Genomic DNA, 15,799 nt, shown 5'->3' on the forward strand with positions numbered 1-15,799 from the left:
ATTTTTTTATTTTGTTTTTACATTTTCAGTATAGTTCAATTTACATTTTCAGTATAGTTCAATTAACAGAAGAATTTTTAGAAATAAAATCCATCATGTTATCTGGAAAAGCTCTTCAAATTATGTCCATATTGTTTGCCTATTAATCGTTTTAAAGTCCTTGCAGACAATTAGTATGCTTTATCGTAAATGTTTTTGTTTAGCCGGCTATACATATTACTGGGTCTAGGTTATATAAGCAATGGGTCATTTCAAGCCAATTTCATATTTTTATGTAAAACTAAATTATTGATTATTATGGAAATGTCAATAAATTTGTGTTGAAATTGTACCATTTTTTTTTTTTTTTTTTTTTTTTTAACATCTCATTTCCATTAAGATATGTTGTGTATATCATTTTCAAACTTCCAAGGTTCACCATCTGTCGAACTGTTTGGCGATCAAGAAAACCATAACAAATAAATTTTCAAATGCCAACAAATGGAACTAGCTCGAAACAGGTTACTTACCTCAGTACTGAATGTAAGCTCATATCCAAGATCCTTGACATCATTTTCAAGAAGAAAGACAAGTCCTTGATAGAACGAGTAGTCCTCACTTTCCATGTCGGTATATCTAGGAGGTAAAAAAAAATTGTAACATATAAAGACAGCAATAATAAAAAGATTTCTCTCTCATACGGATTGTTTATAAGCGTTTTCAGTAGTTTATTAATTATATAATGCAAGCATACTTTCAACTGGCATGGGAAGATTTGGTATATTGATAGTATTTTCTTACATTTTGTACAGTCTACTAAAATATAGATGACCCAAGTAGTTCTTCATAGACACATTTAGTGCATCTCCTTTTAATAAGTGCGTCTTACAGATGTCTGATTCCAAATGCCAATTTTTTTTTTTTTTTTTTTTAAATCGAGTAGTATTCCCATTTCTTCTTTTCCAACTCTTGGTTGGCATTTATATAATTTTTGTTTGGTAACAGTTTAAATTACATACTAAACACCAACCTCATGTGTCTTTGGTCTCTGTACAAGAATTAATCAGAATAAATGAACAAAATAAATAACAGTATTCAAATTAGCAAATAAGATCCCTTCAACACTGCTATACAGCAGTTCATACAGAATGGTACACCTTCTAGTGATATAACAGCATTTAGTTGGATACTCCACCAGACCAGATAAATACTTGTCCTAGAATACAGTAAGAGACTCAAAGAAAGATGTTAATTGAGAGGAAAAGAAAAAAAAAAAAAAAACCCAATGTTCTTTACTAACACAATGGTTCAGAGGTCGATTAGAATCATTGCTGAACGCTCGGATATCGTGTACAGAAATTAAGTGTTAGCCTCCAGAAAGGGGTTTCTTGATTTATGAAAACTTGTAATAACAATGGAAATATTTCAATCCCACAGCTGAACTGTTAGCCAAACGGGTAACAATGTTACAAGGCCAGTTGTTTGAATGTCAAAAGATGGAAAATAAGCTGGTTTTTAAATTATTTAAATATATAAATTTTTGTAGCAAAAAAAAAAAAAAAAAAAAAAAGAAAAAAAAAAAGAAAAGGAAAAAAAGAAAAAAGAAAGAAAAAAGGAAAAAAAGAAAAAAGAAAAAAGGAAAAAAGAAAAAAAAAGGAAAAAAAAAAAAAAAACTTACTTGACAGCCTGGCCAATGATATGTTTGTAGAAAGATCGAGTGAAATAGCATTCAAGCAGTTTGTTGTCATAAATGGCTTTGGCTATAATTCGACCAACAAATTTGAAATAACTCAAATGATTGGAGTTACAATGCGACGATGGGTTGATGGTGTAGGTAACCCGGTCACCAGGTGATGTCCGGAATAAAGCATACATCGGGTTGAAAATCTCTCTTGATATTATCACATACCATTCTCTTAGTAAGCCACCAGCATCCTGGCCCTCTTCACCTGATGTGGGTGGGGGAGTGAAAAAGAGGTAACAAATCAATTAACAACATGGCTGCAAAAAGCACATTTTAAGTTGCTATAAAAACTTAAATCAATTTTTTTTTTTTTTTATTTCCAAGGCCTTTTTTTGGACTTTTTACTTAAATCACACAAAATACATGCCATGCATTAATCACAAGATTGAGAAACGTTGGAGGAGGAGGGGGGGGGGGTGTTGTAATTAACTGACCCCCCCCCCCAATCTCAGCATTTCTGTCACCATTTCTCACAATGTTAAGTCATCAAACATGAATGCGAAAATTTAGTGAGTTTTTCACAATTGCTGCCTAATTGATATGTCTATGCACTTGTGTAGATTAGATGGCAAAATAATAGACAAGTAGAGACATTGTTTTTACTTATCCAAGAAAGTCTTAACACGCATCAAAACCTAAAAAGTTTCAAAGAGCATAGGAGAAGGGGACAACAAAGAATGAGTGGTTGTAACTCAATGGGTCATAGGTATGGTTAGTATACTTCTATATTCAAATATTTTTATAGCAATAAGTAATCTGTTATTCCCTATTTTGCATCATAGATTAAACCAAATGGAAACAATTGGTCAGTAATTTTATTTCCTTGAATTTTTAGTTTTAAGTTTGAATAAAATATTGTGGAAATTGGTTTATTTCTTAAAGTCATGTTAAGGATATATTTTGAAAATAAAAAGTTTAGCGGTTGTATTTTTTTAAAACTACGGTTTTCAAAAATATGCCAATTTTCAAATAAAATAAGATTTTATTATTTAAACTGGTTTACAATTTAAATTGTTTCAAAGAAACCAAAAATTTTTAAAAATGCAGAACTTGTACAAATATTAAAAAAAAAAAGTCTTTAATTCTACTTGGAGATATTGCACTGAAATATAAAAAAAATAACTAAGAATTTGCAATACTGTTTTATTTCAAAAATAGGTAATCATCTGATTTTAAGATGTAATAATTTCAAATTTTATTTTCAAAAGTAATATTTCAGGAAATTAAAAGGCTTATGTAAAATGTGCTAAATATACTTTAAAATAAAACTAGAAAATGTTCCAAGGAAAATGTTATTTCTTGTGTAAAATATAGTTGTTTCGAAAGTAGGCAAAGATGGGAAATGCTAATTTACTAACCAGATGAATTTGAAATAATTTACTGGCCTATCAGAAAAAAGGACACGCATTCAAAATCATTGTCAAAAATGCAAATTCATCATTATGGTTGTGTGTTAGCATCAAATTAAATGTCAAATCAATTAAAAAATACATATTTGATTTGAGAATACAGTAAAACTTTGCATATCAGAATAAATTTTAATTGCATACCTAGTTAAATTGAAATCTCAAAACTATCACATTTAAATTCATTATCAGCAATATTAAATTACAATGAAAATTGTTTATTAAATTCTGTTATTGTTTTCAACATTATCAGTTGGTTTTCTTTACTACAAAAAAAAAAAAAAAATATAAACGTTTCACTTTGACGTTATTTTTAAAATAATGCCTCATATTAAAATATTTTTTAACAACTGACCAAGATTGAATCTGAAGAACTCTATACTCAATTTCACAATTCTTACCTTCAAAGACTATATAAAACCTGTGTTTCCACTCTTCTGGAGATCGTCGGAACAGTTCTCGAAATGAATCCTCAAAAACATGTTCCCTTTTAACATGGACGGCCAAATCTTCCCTACGCAGGCCTTCATCAAGCCTCTCAAGCTCTTGTCGGAAATATCTCCTTTTAACATCAAAATCCAGTACTCGGGTATGATCGACCAAAACAGAAAATGGTCCATCTGCAAGAGGTGTTGTAGACTGCCGCAAGATCTGGTTCAACACTGTTCTGTGGGTTTCTGCAACAAGACAAGTTTAGAAAGGTAAAACAAGACACCAACACGTTTAAAGATTTAACTAATTAGAAAATTAGATGAAAATTAAAATGAATTCTTATATACTTAATATTTTTGATAAAACGCCATTAACCATTACATAAGAGGAAAAAGGTAAACTTACCAGCAAATTTCAAAAACTTTTGTGTATCGTTTGATATATGTCCAAGGGAAGAGACAGATGCTAAGGAGTTTTCTCGGGTGAGAAGAGTGGAACTCTCCATGTTTGGGGCAGGAGATGGTGAGGCAGGAGCCACATCGATATTCAAATGAGCCAATTGATCTTCACGTTTCTGAGTTTGGCTGTCGGGTTTTTTAGTATCTTTTTCACCTGCAAAAAAGTAAAAACATTTTTAAGAATATTTCGTAACAAAGAATCAGTGAAGATAAACTTACCCCCCCCCCCAACATGTTAATGTACTTTACACACTTCATGAACATTAGTAAGACCGTGACATGTCTATGATGCTAATCGTATCTTCTGAGGGATGATGGTGGGGATATTCATGACTCTAGCTACCAAGAAATATCACTGAAGCACCTGATGCAAGACTGATTTGCAATGATGAACATTGCAAGATCAAGCCAGTGATCCCTGATTGGACTTTGTCTCATCTTAACCACATCTAAATGGTTGAATCTTTCAATAAATGGTTTAATGCTTTGTCCCTTGTTGAGAAAAATTACGATCTTGTAATCAACAAATCCACAACAACTCTGACCGGTAAATATTGCGTCCCAATTATTTTCTTTACGAAGTCGAGTCAGCTGTTTTCTTTGATTGGTCGTTTTTACAGCATATTAATTTTTGCAGCTATTTAATACCAAATTCAATCATTTTCATAAAAGTTCTCAATAGCTTTAGATTAAAATTCATGATAGAAATTTAGGTTTCGTGTAGTAATTTCAATTATCTTCTATTTATATACTTTGATGTTATAGTTTTTGTCTTCAAAGGTTTCCATTATAGAATTATTGTTTTTAAGGATATATCTTTTTTTTTTTTTTTTTTTTAAATTTGTTTGTGAAGTAGAATGTTTGTCTTATAGAATTAATGCATCATCATAAACACTTATTGTTCACAGTCTGGCAGGCAGGGTACATTAGTTCTTTAAGCAAGAATGTGCAATCTGTCTTTTTATAGGTTTTACTGAAGCTTTAATTACGTTCTTAAATGTCTTATGATTTGACGTGACTTAAGTTTATTCAGATTACAACAATGTCGCCTTTGTTGCTGTCATTGATTTCCATTTGTAAATATGTATACTGAACTTTTGATTTTTAAATAAGAGCAGTAAAAAAAGACTTGGGATAAGTTTTTTTGGTTTTTTTCTCATACTTCAATCCAGATGAGAAGATGTGTGAATGTTTGGTATGTATTTTTAAATAGCCTGGGTGCCTAGCAGTGCCCGGGTGTTTGGAGGTGTGTGTTGAGGGGAAAAATGGTAGTAAGCAGGGGCAGGCAGGCTTGAACCCGTACCACGAAGGAGGAAAAAAATGTGGGAGGGAAAAAAAAAAAAAAAAAAAAAAAAGTGACGTTTTTGCCGTCGCGTCCATCGTCAAACCGGAAGTGGCAAAGGTTTAAATTAAGGCTAGTCAATTGAAAGAGGGGATGATTTTCGAAAATATTGGCGAAAAAAGCGACCTCTCCCTGTAGAAAAATGCCCAGTTGAGGGTGAAGGAATTAATTTTTTTCGCCAATTTTTCGATATTTGTCATCTAAAGGATCAAGCTTCAAAACGATACCGATCTCGTGAAAATCCATCGCCTCTGTCAAGAGTTTTAGAGAGACATACAAACATACATTTAAACAGACAGGTCAGATTTATATTATAGATATTCTCCAATTCCTCTCAGAAAATCAGGATTTATTTTGTTTAATGCAGTTTGTGCAGATGTAAAATTATAAAATTATGGTCAAATGTGGAAGATGTAATGATACGGTAATAGGATGTATTTTTGTTATGTGATTCCGTCTTATTCTTTGATTGTTTCCATCAGAAAGTCAGAGTTTTATAGCCTTTTCACTCCTTTGGAATAATCTTTGCAAAATTAGATGGGCTAAGACTTGATTTTGACAATCCTGGAGTTAAACTATCACTCTGAATATTAGGTGCTTCGTTGCATTGTATACAAACACAACTAGAGATGTTCTAAAAGCTTCAAATACTAATGACAGATGCTCAGGTTAAATCAGGTGAAGCAGTCTTAGGTAGGCCTTCTTTATTGGCATATAAAATTACCAAAATCCAGTAATTGCCAACATTTCTAATATCTCTTTCCCTTTTTCAATCCTATTGCGTCAGATCCTCCCATTAGGTGAACAAAACAAAGAAAACAAAAGCATATTCACCAGCATGAACAAGAAAGAAGGCTTCCACTGCTGGTTGGAGTATCAACACAGCATGATGATCAGGGGTTTTGGCTAATTCGGTAAGACAGTCTCCCAGGGTTGTCCACATGTCATCCAACTGTAAGTGATCACTGAGGCGTGGCAATTCACCTTCTCTACGCATCCGACCTTTTCTATCATCCAAGGCATCTGAAAAAGAAAAATTTCTTTACATTTTGCAAAACAGAATTATAACAAGACAAAATAGTAAACCGACTTAACAAAACTGAAAATTTCTGATCAATGCAAAATACATGGTACTGGTGAAGAATCCCTTCAAAAACTTTGTATGCTTCCAAAAATCAAATTGATCTCAAGTAGTTGTATTTTTAAATAAAATAGGATTTTATGGCTAACCAAGGAATGAATATCTTGAAATGCTATTTTGAAAACAGTCTCACAAATCAAGGGAGATAACTCAACATAGCGTACATCAGATTTTTATTTTATTCCTAAAAAGACTCCAAAATTTTATTATGTTCGGTAAAAAACAAGAAAATATATATAAAAAAAAAAAATTCAATGACTAATTGTCTTCATTTTCTGCAACGGCCAAAGGACAATCCAAGACTGAAATATTCCAGTCATCATTAATACTGGCTAGAGATAATTTAGCAGTTTCGATTTTATTTTATAAAAACAAAAATACTGAATAAATTTGCATAAACTTTGGTGTAAAAGAACTTTTTTTAAAAACAAGTGCATACATAATAAAGTGTTTCTGCCATAATTAAATTTTGGAGTAAAAATGGATAAGCACCTAATTCTTAAGGAATATTGAAAACAAGTCATTGTGATCCGAGTTTGAGATTCCATAGTCTACAGTGGTATATATTTGGCTAATCATGGAGATATCAATGAGATGCTTGCTTTGTGTAATTGAAATAACCTTTAAAACAAATTTTTTTAAAAAAATATATATATATATATATATATGAGAGAGAGAGAGAGAACGAGAGAGAGAGAGAACGAGAGAGAGAGAGAGAACGAGAGAGAGAGAGAGAACGAGAGAGAGAGAGAGAACGAGAGAGAGAGAGAGAACGAGAGAGAGAGAGAGAACGAGAGAGAGAGAGAACGAGAGAGAGAGAGAGAACGAGAGAGAGAGAGAACGAGAGAGAGAGAGAACAGGAGAGAGAGAGAGAGAACGAGAGAGAGAGAGAGAACGAGAGAGAGAGAGAGAACGAGAGAGAGAGAGAACGAGAGAGAGAGAGAGAACGAGAGAGAGAGAGAGAACGAGAGAGAGAGAGAGAGAACGAGAGAGAGAGAGAGAGAACGAGAGAGAGAGAGAGAGAGAACGAGAGAGAGAGAGAGAGAACGAGAGAGAGAGAGAGAGAACGAGAGAGAGAGAGAGAGAACGAGAGAGAGAGAGAGAGAACGAGAGAGAGAGAGAGAGAACGAGAGAGAGAGAGAGAGAACGAGAGAGAGAGAGAGAGAACGAGAGAGAGAGAGAACGAGAGAGAGAGAGAGAGAACGAGAGAGAGAGAGAGAGAACGAGAGAGAGAGAGAGAGAACGAGAGAGAGAGAGAGAGAACGAGAGAGAGAGAGAGAGAACGAGAGAGAGAGAGAGAGAACGAGAGAGAGAGAGAGAGAACGAGAGAGAGAGAGAGAGAACGAGAGAGAGAGAGAGAGAACGAGAGAGAGAGAGAGAGAACGAGAGAGAGAGAGAGAGAACGAGAGAGAGAGAGAGAACGAGAGAGAGAGAGAGAGAACGAGAGAGAGAGAGAGAGAGAGAACGAGAGAGAGAGAGAGAAAGAGAGAACGAGAGAGAGAGAGAGAAAGAGAGAACGAGAGAGAGAGAGAGAGAGAACGAGAGAGAGAGAGAGAGAGAGAGAACGAGAGAGAGAGAGAGAGAGAACGAGAGAGAGAGAGAGAGAGAACGAGAGAGAGAGAGAGAGAGAGAGAGAGACGAGAGAGAGAGAGAGAGAGAGAGAGAGAGAGAACGAGAGAGAGAGAGAGAGAGAACGAGAGAGAGAGAGAGAGAGAACGAGAGAGAGAGAGAGAGAGAACGAGAGAGAGAGAGAGAACGAGAGAGAGAGAACGAGAGAGAGAGAACGAGAGAGAGAGAGAGAGAGAGAGAGAGAGAGAGAGAGAAAGAGAGAGAACGAGAGAGAGAGAGAGAGAGAGAAAGAGAGAGAACGAGAGAGAGAGAACGAGAGAGAGAGAGAGAGAACGAGAGAGAGAGAGAGAGAACGAGAGAGAGAACGAGAGAGAGAGAGAGAGAACGAGAGAGAGAGAACGAGAGAGAGAGAACGAGAGAGAGAGAACGAGAGAGAGAGAACGAGAGAGAGAACGAGAGAGAGAGAACGAGAGAGAGAACGAGAGAGAGAACGAGAGAGAGAACGAGAGAGAGAACGAGAGAGAGAACGAGAACGAGAGAGAGATTGAGAAAACAAGAGAGAATCTCTTACCCGCTTGATCAACATCCATCGATATTACAGAATCTATAAAACTCTGCTGTTGAGTGATCGACTGCGATGAAGTTGGTTGTGAATCAACAGACGTGCTATTACTGGTCAGCTCTTGGCTGCTGCTCGTACTAGCACTGCCTGCATCGACTGCCGCACCAGCAAGATTAGCGCTGCTGCGGGGATTGACTACAGTCACTGCATCCTGAGAAGAGGTGGTTGAAGAAAATAGAGCTCCACTTACAATACCGCCGGAAGTGGCTTCCGCATCGGTTTCCAAGGTTGGCAATAACACTTCATCAGCGAGAGAACGGCCACCTATACATAATGGAAGCAGACGTTTGTTTATTACAGGTAAAGCATTGGAGCAAAATTAATGTAGATATAGTTATGAACCATTTATAAATTTCCATACCCCCTCGAGTCAGATTTTTTTATATAGTAATATAGTTTTATATATATGTGTACACACACAATGTTTTTTTTTTTATGTATTAATTTTCAAAAAACCCTTTTTTCTATTTATTTGAAAAGAAAATACAACTTCATTATATATGAGTTGTGGAATTGCATTCACTGATAAAAGATCTAGCTAATTTGCATATTCTTTTAAACATTCATTTTAATTAATTCCCTATTAGTTTTTTCGGTTTTCTTATGGGATGATCATCTTTAGTTAACTATTACGTGTAATTATATTCATACATATATTCTACATGATTTATACTTGCATAATATTTGCCTAGAAAGCTTCTAGTAAACACAGACCTTTTTATATATAGATATATGTTTAAAAAGTTTTTCCTACCAAATTCATGTCAGTTTTTGGTCTACAGTCAAGAAACTTAATATATGGGGTATTCGAACCTATGTGAAACTTTATATTTGGGTTTAGCTGGGGAAAATCTGTGCAAAAGTGAAAATTTACAAAAAAAAAAAAAAAAAATTGAATTTGCAAGGTGATGGTTGAACGACAGCATTACGAATATGCATGCGTAACGTAATAGCTATTGGTTCATGTTTTAACTTAGCTTTGCAGCAAACGTCTTCATAGCTCACGCATTAACATCAAAGGAAAAAGTAAATTGTAAGCTAAAAGTTTTGGTTTCGATTCTCGGTGGTGGCACACTTTTTTGTTCTCTCCAAAATGATTAATATCTATTGGGTCCAATATAATAAATACAAAATCTGCATTAATCAAAATATATTTTATGACCGGGCAATGCCAGGAGGCCTGCTTGTATGTATTTTATGATAATAATAAAAAAAGGGGAGACCAGTACCCGCATTAAGATGGTCTGCAGTTTGATTTGTTGCTGGCTATCTTGCTGGATCTCAACATTTTGAACCGAGAGAGAAACTTAGCTGTCGTACAAAGCTAAAACTCTGTAACATCATCTTTGTATAGATACTTCCTCAGGCATTTGTCTATAAAAATTATCCGTGGCGATGGAAAAAATGTCATGTGTGTAGCCGTGAAATGCTGGAAGCATGTAATAATTGATCTGCCATCATTCTATATGTGCATATGTGTGTGTATGTATGTATGTATGTATGTTAATATAGGTACTAGTGTATGCATATGTATGTATACTTATTTGTATATGTATGCATGTATATATATTATTATATGTTTATGTGTATGTATGTATATGTGCATATATATGTATGCGTATAGGTGCATATATATGCATGTGTAGGTATGTATTTGTACATATATGTATGTGTATTTTTATATGATAGTATGCATATGTTTGTATGTGTTATATGTATTGTGTATGTATGTATGGATGTGTGCATGTTTATGGAGGCGTATGTGTGTATGTATATATATGTATGTATGCCAAGGACCGTCTTCAATGTCATGTCTGCTTGAGCATGTGAATTCGCTGGCAGGACTAAAAACAAAAAAACATTATCTTCGGACTCATGGACTTTCAGTGACTGAGGGAGTGGCACTCATCTGACAAGACGTTGCAATCATCATGTATATATATATATATATATATATATATATATATATTTTTTTTTATTGGGACCCTTTGAGAGAAATCATGTATTTTATTTTATTTATTTTCGGGCCCATGGCGCAGTAGGGCAGGTCGATTTTGGAACCCCGGTGAGGCAATGGTGATGATAGTTGGGGGTTGACATAGAAAAGACCTACACAAAATATTTTTCTCATAATCATTAATCTTTGCTTGAGGAAATTACTTTAAAAGTTGAAAAATTGAAGCGATTAAAAGTTTTTCGGTGAATTGTTAAGTACGTCCCGTCATCAAAACAATCCATTCTGTTAAGAAAATGGAATCATTATTTGCAATATGTTTTAAACTACATTTTTAAATAAAATGAGTGAGGATAATGAATTAATAAAATAAATATTAACTTTAAAGGCAAAATTATGTTTTTTAAATAATAACGACCAAAGTTTGCTTTTTCATTTCAGTAACTTTTGGGGGGTGGGAACATTTTAGATTTCACCGTCGCAAACACGCTTGTTATTGATATTGAAAATTAAAGTTTTTTTATTATTTAATTTGAAAACATTATGATTTAGGCTTAATTATTTCGAAAGGAAAAATGAAAAAGACTTGTTTAAAATATATATTATATTTCAAGTGTCTGCAGTGTTTTGTTTTTGCGTTAATGTAAAACATTGTTTCATGGATGCAAAAAAACAAAACAAAAACAAACTAAAATTTCTTTATTATTTACTTAAAAGTAGTATTAAAAAGGGACCCATTAAAAAAAAAAAAATTAGCGTTAGTTTCCATTAAAAAAATATATTTAGCGTTAGTTTCCATTAAAAAAATATATTTAGCGTTAGTTTCCATTAAAAAAATATATTTAGCGTTAGTTTCCATTAAAAAAATATATTTAGCGTTAGTTTCCATTAAAAAAATATATTTAGCGTTAGTTTCCATTAAAAAAATATATTTAGCGTTAGTTTCCATTAAAAAAATATATTTAGCGTTAGTTTCCATTAAAAAAATATATTTAGCGTTAGTTTCCATTAAAAAAATATATTTAGCGTTAGTTTCCATTAAAAAAATATATTTAGCGTTAGTTTCCATTAAAAAAATATATTTAGCGTTAGTTTCCATTAAAAAAATATATTTAGCGTTAGTTTCCATTAAAAAAATATATTTAGCGTTAGTTTCCATTAAAAAAATATATTTAGCGTTAGTTTCCATTAAAAAAATATATTTAGCGTTAGTTTCCATTAAAAAAATATATTTAGCGTTAGTTTCCATTAAAAAAATATATTTAGCGTTAGTTTCCATTAAAAAAATATATTTAGCGTTAGTTTCCATTAAAAAAATATATTTAGCGTTAGTTTCCATTAAAAAAATATATTTAGCGTTAGTTTCCATTAAAAAAATATATTTAGCGTTAGTTTCCATTAAAAAAATATATTTAGCGTTAGTTTCCATTAAAAAAATATATTTAGCGTTAGTTTCCATTAAAAAAATATATTTAGCGTTAGTTTCCATTAAAAAAATATATTTAGCGTTAGTTTCCATTAAAAAAATATATTTAGCGTTAGTTTCCATTAAAAAAATATATTTAGCGTTAGTTTCCATTAAAAAAATATATTTAGCGTTAGTTTCCATTAAAAAAATATATTTAGCGTTAGTTTCCATTAAAAAAATATATTTAGCGTTAGTTTCCATTAAAAAAATATATTTAGCGTTAGTTTCCATTAAAAAAAATATATTTAGCGTTAGTTTCCATTAAAAAAAATATATTTAGCGTTAGTTTCCATTAAAAAAAATATATTTAGCGTTAGTTTCCATTAAAAAATATTTACCATTTTTTTTCATTGAAAAAGTACAATTTTTGAGTAAATAATAAGCAATTTTTTTTTTTATCCATGAAAAATGTTTTACATTTAATGCAGAAACACAACTTTCCCCTTTTAATTAATTCTAGTTTTTATTTTAGTATAAACTGCGTTCCTATTTCCCTTTTTGCAATAAAAAAGGGATCAGCAAAGTTTATTTTTATGTGGGGTGGGGGGATCCAAAAGTTGTACCCATTTTGTGCTTCCATACCTCAATTGACAGATGCGGACGTCACCTGCCGGCATGTTCGAAAGTTAGGATTTGGTTTTATGCACAATTACCAACATAAACGTTTCTTTTCCAGAACCCCACCCTCCATAAAAAACAAAAAAAAATCTGTATGATGTATGTACCTATGACAAAATGAAAATATATTCCAAAAATAACACAAATTGATGAATTAGTTTCATTTTTATCCAGAAAATCACTTAAGCAATTTATGGGAATTTGTAGGCATTACAAATCTTGCAAGTTTGAATTATTTTTTTAAAGTGTCGTCAAAATGGCAGAAAAGACAGCCACCCTTCTGTTAATCATAAAATGTGATTTTCTTGTAAAAATAAAACTATTTGATCAATTTATTTGATTTTTGGAATATGATATTTTCATTTCATCACAAATACGCACAGCAGAGATTAATTTTTTATTTATTTTTTTTTTTTTAATGTAGGAGGAATTCTGGACAAGAACCTAAAACATTTTTCAGTAGATATAAATTTATTACAAATGAACAGTTAAGATGAATATAAAATTAAAGGCATTTTTTGTTTGAAACTAAAATTCTAAAATGTTACTTTTAGGTTATGACTGCAGGTGCTACTTTAGAACAAACATCCAGATTGTTAGTAACATCCACAACATCAGCTTTTAAAGAAACACGAGATACTTATGTCAGCAGATCTTTTTTTAATTATTTACCCTCTCCCAAACTTTAGTAAGATGAATAAAAAAGAGACATACTGGAAGTTCTGGCTTTCTTTGCAAGAGACTGTCGAGCAGCATCCCGGAGTTGGATGATCACCTTAAGGATACGTAGGAAGAACTGTTGGCTTGAGTTCTTGCTGGTTAACATGGACATTGACGGGAGCTGGAGATCATGGCCACCTTTCATCTTGGTTGGAGCAGACACTACAACATTCACAGCACGAGTAAACCTTGGAAATAAAAACAAACACTCAGCAAACATTTGTTTTCAAAATTTTTTTAAATAATTCACAAAAAAATGTGCAGAATATTAAAAAATTAAGCTGGATTTACTCACCGGTCAGTCAAATATCCTTTTACCATTGGACCAGTGTCCTTAGGCTCATCACCTTGGAATTCTTTCAGTTTACAGTTTAGTTCCCGGATTTCTACCAACAGTTTGCTATTAAAAAAAAAAAAAAAAAAAAACATACTAGCACCAAAAATAAGTCTTGTTGAGGCAAGAGTTAAGATAAAATGGTTAACAAAATATTAAAAGAAACCATCACCTGACGAGAATTTAATAAACCACTCAATAACCTCCATTGTTGAATTGTTTTTATTCTCCCATCCTACAGATTTTATCACCATGAAATCTGCTTCTAAACTAATCACTGAACTCTTTAAACCCATGACAACATTTCAGGTAGAATTAATGATTATTACTTTCCACTTCAGAGTCTTTTCATTATTATTTCTTTCACAGTTAACGTTTGCTTTAACATTAACCACCAAAATGTTAGACTTGTTTATGAAAGATCAAAATAAAATATTTATATGTAAATAAAATCAAGATTATACTACATTAATTCATTAATGCGCCAAGATGAAATAAACATGCAACATTGGACCATCAAAGACTTTTTTTTTTGCTTAATTGGATTAGTTTCTTTTAACTATAAAATAAGATGGTTTTAAATATTGAAAAGAAAAAGATTTGCACATTATAAGTGGATATCTAAAAAGAAAAAAAAAAGAAACACTAATACTTACTTACATATGTCAAAATTAGTATTTAAAAAAAAAAAAAAAAAAAAAAAAAAAAAATCACCAAAATTATGGAAATTGATTAAGTAAGTTTGCTAAAACTTTACAAAAACAAACTGCAAGTGTGTGGTCCCCCTTTGGTGCTGCATGTGAGATGACGCCACAAAAAATGAAGAAATGATGAATGTGAGAAGTGTGAAGGGCCAACGTCGCCTTCACATTTTCGCCAAGTTTCAGAAAAATCTAATGAATGGGTCAAAAAGTGTCATTTTTTGCAATTTTGGGTCATTTGTGATCCTTTTTGAGCTCCTGGGAACACCGAATCCCAGTGAAAATAGACAAACGATGCAGTTTCATATCTTAACACATGTATATTGGAATTCATCACCATGGAAAACCACTAAATAGACATACATATCAAGTTTTTGAGTAATATGAAAAAAGAGCTCCAAAAAGGCATGGATGCAAACCAGAATTTTGCCAGAGTCACCCATACTGAATTTATATTAAGAATAATAGCCTCCACATTTTGGCCAAGTTTTGGGAAAATATAATGGATCGATCAAACTCTATGAGGCAAAAAGTGTCATTTTTGGCCATTTTTGATCTCTTGAGCCCCTGGGCACGCCGAATCCCAGTTTAAATGGTTAACTGCAGTTTCAGGCCTTAGCACATGTGTATTTGAGTTGACCACCGTAAAAAGCCATTACATAGTCGGACATATCAAATTTTTGTTGAGAAATATGAAAAAAATGGGCGTTTTTAGCACTAAAAATCCCCGGGGACGCAAACAAATATTTTGCCAGGGTCACCCATACTGGATCTATATTAACAATGGACTCCACATTTTGGCCAAGTTTCAGAAAAATCTAATGGATTGATCAAAAGTTATGGGGCAAAATGTGCCATTTTGGACCATTTTTGCCCTCTTTTGAGCTCCTGGAAATGCACCGGGAATTAAAAAAAAAAAAAAAATTATTTTCTTACTGTGCACATCTATTTAATGAAATACAATTTGTGGTAAAATTTCAGGAAAAAGTAATGGATGGTTATCTGGCAATTGTCGGGATTAACGGACGCCACTAAAAACAGGTACCTCTTCTAATATATCGGGGGGACCAAAACACTAATATGTACTTGTAGGTCATATCAAAATTAGTAAAAATCCCAAAATAATGAAAAATGGAGTAAGTCTGCTAAAACTTTACAAAAAGAAAAAAAAAAAAAAAAAAAAAATTATCGGACAGCCATTTTCTAATTTGAAATGGCAAAAGGGAGAGAAGTTAGTTTAGAATCGACTAAGCTGCCAACACTGCATTATTGATGAATTCTAATTTTACCTGTAATTATTTTTCTACTTTA

The 15,799-nt window shown here is 32.5% G+C and overlaps 1 protein-coding gene across 6 annotated transcripts in view; it reads right to left on the reverse strand.

Moving 5' to 3' along the window:
• Window positions 1-15,799, reverse strand: part of LOC145240003 (E3 ubiquitin-protein ligase HUWE1-like) — a 232,954-nt gene that overhangs the window by 7,205 nt on the left and 209,950 nt on the right. For all 6 annotated transcript variants that reach the window (XM_080103595.1, XM_080103593.1, XM_080103591.1 and 3 more), the window contains 8 exons: window positions 13,749-13,853; window positions 13,448-13,641; window positions 8,643-8,957; window positions 6,196-6,384; window positions 3,967-4,173; window positions 3,531-3,806; window positions 1,658-1,928; window positions 510-615 (listed from right to left, as the gene is read on the reverse strand). In XM_080103595.1, coding sequence (XP_079959721.1) covers window positions 510-615; window positions 1,658-1,928; window positions 3,531-3,806; window positions 3,967-4,173; window positions 6,196-6,384; window positions 8,643-8,957; window positions 13,448-13,641; window positions 13,749-13,853 — 1,663 coding nt within the window. The remainder of the gene's footprint in view (window positions 1-509; window positions 616-1,657; window positions 1,929-3,530; window positions 3,807-3,966; window positions 4,174-6,195; window positions 6,385-8,642; window positions 8,958-13,447; window positions 13,642-13,748; window positions 13,854-15,799) is intronic.

Source organism: Euprymna scolopes, chromosome 19, assembly GCF_053919585.1.
Source record: "Euprymna scolopes isolate OS-2025 chromosome 19, ASM5391958v1, whole genome shotgun sequence".
Taxonomy (NCBI): Eukaryota; Metazoa; Mollusca; class Cephalopoda; order Sepiida; family Sepiolidae; genus Euprymna; species Euprymna scolopes.